Consider the following 4,107-nt stretch of genomic DNA (forward strand, 5'->3'; position numbering starts at 1 on the left):
CCTCACAGACCAGGTGAGCCCAGTTCTAGCTGTTAACCTGTTAACCCCGTCACGGCACTCACAGACTAGATGAGCCCAGTTCTAGCTGTTAACCCCGTCACGGCACTCACAGACCAGGTGGGCCCAGTTCTAGCTGTTAACGCTATCATAGTTCTTATTTTAAAGGTGGGATGAGATTAAGATGGTATTTAGCCAGGACACACAGAAATGCCCATTCTTGGTCAGTCACCCCATCCCTCTCCAAGTCCCCAAGGGAAATGGATGCACAGAGATGAGTGGCTGGGGAAGGAGCCGCCTTTTTACTCCTGTAACGTTTTGCTCAGTGCAAATACTGGAAATGTGGCCTTGTTAATTGTCCTGGCTCAGACCAGTTCATAGCGTTATACTGTGTTTTGGGAGTGGGAATGACGGGAGGCGGGTGATGGTACCAACTACCAGACTAAATTGGCTTTGGTTTCCCGGGCCTCCTTGTTTATTTTGTGATGAAACAGGTGGTTCAGTGCGGTGGGAACACGTTCAGGCCGGAAGGGAGCCACCTAGTGGCTGTGTAGAGAACAGGAAGCCTGGAGAGGGCGAGAGGGAGACAGTCCTCCTGGATGTGGGTATTGGAGTGGCCAGCGCCCTGTGTATGACCTGCGCATTGTGCATTTTATGTTGAATTAAAAAATGTTTGGAATATCATTTTACAGACTGATAATAGCTTTTTCATTTGTTAATTATTAAAGTAAAATGTGCTCACATCAGTTCTTTAACCCCAGTTGAATTTGTTCATCAGTTAAAATAGGATGCCCCTCACGTTTCTAGTGTGGTTTCTTGTACGCCGTCAGTGTGTGCTCAAGCAGTATCCACTCATTTTAATACTAATACAAGCCAGGTAAACTTGTCTCGCAAATCATCATACACATCCTAAAAGCAATAAGATATTTGAAAATTGCTTGTACCACTGCTCTGTCTCCTTTGATAAAAATCAGAGTTTCATTCAACGTGTGTTTATTGACTGCTGATCACGTGGCAGGCACTGGGGATGTTGCATAAACAGGGTGCTAGTGGGAGATGACCAAATGGTTGAGCGCTGAATTGTTGACCAAAAGGTTGGTGGTTCACACCCACCCAGAGGCACCTTGGAAGTAAGGCCTGCTGATCTGCTCCCGGACAATCATAGACTTGAAAACCCTATGGAGTTCAGTTCTGTTCTGCACACTTGGGGTCACCGTGCATTGGGATCAACTCAAGGGCAGCCAACGACGACAGTGGGAGGTTGACGTGTAAATACATAATTGTAACAGTGTAGTCTGTGTGACTTTCATGAGAGAAGTCTGTATAGCAGTTGGGGAAGGAAGGCTCTACCTGGGAGATGTAAGAAAGGCTTCATAGAGGAGGTGATACTTGAGTTCAGTCCTAAAAGATAAAAAAAATTGTTCACTAGGTGGATAGAAAGTGGGCTGCTCCAGGCAGAATAAACAACCTAGACAAAAGCTCCGAGGTATAAAACAGTAATTCAAGGAACTGCAGCTAATTTAGTGAGAGATCAGACTAGAGAGTAGGTAGGGGCTAGGAAGTGGGCTGTGTGTGCTATGCATAAGCAATGAGAATTCTCTAGAAGAATTTTTATCAGGGAGCAAACATCATCAGATTTAATTTTAGAGAACTCTTTCTGGTAGCATGGAGGAAAGTGGGTCAAAAGAGTACATGGCGGGAAGAGGTAGTCAGACCAGTTAGGGTTCATTGTGACAGTTCAGGCTTAATACTTGTTGAATGACGGGATCCAGGTGTGCGGTGGACAAAAGAAGGGGAGGAGGCGTCTTAGCTGACTCCCTGGTTTCTAGCTTGGGTATTTGGGTGGAGAGTTGGCGCTGTTCACTAAGACAGTACAGGAAGGAGTGAGCTGTGGAAGAGGTAGGAGTTCTCGTTTGACTGTGAAGTCTGAGGTGGCCGTGGCAGGTGACCGTCTTCAGTAGGCTGCTGAATACGTGAATATAAAAACGAAGAGGAAGTCTGGGTTGCCGGAGAGGGATTTTAGTGTGATAAGCATATAGATGAGAGTAGACGAGATCATGGCCGTAGATCACCAGATGGAAACAAGGCTACAATCATTGACACAGTGACGTTTATGGGGCAGACAGAGTACAGAGAGGTAGGAGGATAAGAAGGTTTAAAGAGACCAGATGCCATGCAGAGGCTAGGAAGCGTGAGACCTGAAGGAAGAGTCCATGGATTTGGCAGTTACAAGATTGTTGGTGTCCTCTGTCAGATCAGGTAGGTAACCTAGGGGGCGGGGAGGGCAGAAACAGAAGCCAGCTTGCAGTGGGCTGGGAAGGAATGGAAGATGAAGAAGTGTGGATGAGAACAGAGACTATTGTTGTGTGTGTCTTGACTGGAAATGGGAGAAGAGCTTTGAGTTTGTAGTACCGATTATAAACCACATCTAAGAGAACAGAAGTGGGGTAACCTGAGCTGGAATGGGTGTTACCTTTTGGAACCTAATTGGAACTCTTAATTGCTTTATTATCATTTTTTGATTGTGTACCAAGTGCAAGTTTACAGAGCAGGTTGGATTCCCGTTTGATAGTTTGTACACACAGGGTTTCACGGCCCTGGTTTCCTTCCCCACTGTGCCAGCACTCTCCCCGTTGCCTTTTGTCCTGATTTTCTACCCTTTCTTGCCTTCCCGTCTTTGCTTTGGGCAAATGTTGCTCTTTTGACCTTGTATAATTGATTGTTCTAAGGAGCACATTCCTCTGGATGTTGCTGTTTACTTCACGGGCTTATCTGTTGTTTGGCTGGAAGGTGGTCTCCAGGAACGCCTCAGTTCCAGGTCAGAAGGTGTGGGTCTCTGACTGCCTTCTGTCTCTGCCTGTCTTGCATGCAGTCAGGGCTGGTATACACAGAGGACGAATGGCAGAGAGAATGGAATGAGCTGATCAAACTTGCCTCGAGTGAACCCCGCATGCACCTAGGTACCAATGGAGCCAACTGTGGTGGGTAAGTGTGGCTGGGTGGGGGAGCAGGAAATAAGTTTTCTGGAATCCCCTCTGGCCCCCACAGCCCAGTGTCTAGAAGCTCTGTGCTAAGTGGGTGTTGGAAGGAAGGGGAGGGGGCACAGCAAAGGCACAGAAATGTGTAACAGCACGGTATATCCTAGGAACTACAAGTCGTTCAGTATTGCTGCTATGTAGAATACATAGTACAAAATGAGAGCTGAGGCTGCAATCTGTATTTTCGTGTGCCGGGCCAAGGTTTCTCTTGTTCTGTGCTAGGAACTAAAATTGAATCCTGTCGAGATTTTGGGACACTGTTGGGATAAATGACCCGGTTTCTTCAGCAAATAAATGGCAGCATTGGTCTCCAGGGGTCTCTCGTCTTGTTTTCTTCCATTCCCTCCCTCGGCATCTTTCTGCCCTCTCCCCTCTTACGACCTAGGGTGGAGAGTGCAGAGGAGCCCGTGTACGAGAGTCTGGAGGAGTTCCATGTCTTTGTCCTCGCCCACGTGCTCAGGAGGCCCATAGTGGTGGTGGCAGACACCATGCTGAGGGACTCGGGAGGGGAAGGTGAGTGAGCCAGTCAGTCCACCCTGAGTGCCTCCTGTTCTCAGAGCCTCGGGCTGAGCGCTGGGAGGAGGGCAGGAAAGGGGATATAGAGACCCTTGGGGAAAAAACCAAAATATAAATTAGAACAATGCCGAATTCTCACGTGATTCAGAATAAAGCAGTTGGGTTAACTGACGAGGCTTCTTAGGAGAGAATTGTTAAGCAGGGATTGGAATGAATGGAGGACTCACTGGGCAGACTGCGGTGGGGAGACTGTTCCCTGGGCAAGGAGCAGCATAGTGTTAATGATACTCTTCATGGTTCACGCTTCTCCTGCAGCATTCGCCCCCATCCCCTTTGGGGGCATCTATCTGCCCTTGGAGGTCCCCGCCAGCCAGTGTCACCGCTCTCCTCTGGTGCTCGCCTACGATCAGGCCCACTTCTCGGCACTCGTGTCCATGGAGCAGAAGGAGAACACCAGGGAGCAAGGTGCTGAGTCAGTGTCTGTGTGTCCCGTGTCTGTGTGTCCCGTGTCTGTGTGTCCATGGAGCGGAAGGAGAACACCAGGGGACAAGGTGCT

At 48.5% G+C, this 4,107-nt stretch overlaps 1 protein-coding gene across 2 annotated transcripts in view; it reads left to right on the forward strand.

Moving 5' to 3' along the window:
- OTUD7B (OTU deubiquitinase 7B) overlaps nt 1-4,107 on the forward strand; it is a 67,766-nt gene that overhangs the window by 57,430 nt on the left and 6,229 nt on the right. For both annotated transcript variants that reach the window (XM_023724518.1, XM_023724519.1), the window contains 3 exons: nt 2,870-2,982; nt 3,421-3,548; nt 3,867-4,016. In XM_023724518.1, the coding sequence (XP_023580286.1) occupies nt 2,870-2,982; nt 3,421-3,548; nt 3,867-4,016 (391 nt within the window). The remainder of the gene's footprint in view (nt 1-2,869; nt 2,983-3,420; nt 3,549-3,866; nt 4,017-4,107) is intronic.

Source organism: Trichechus manatus, unplaced genomic scaffold (assembly GCF_000243295.1).
Source record: "Trichechus manatus latirostris isolate Lorelei unplaced genomic scaffold, TriManLat1.0 scaffold00250, whole genome shotgun sequence".
Taxonomy (NCBI): domain Eukaryota; kingdom Metazoa; phylum Chordata; class Mammalia; order Sirenia; family Trichechidae; genus Trichechus; species Trichechus manatus.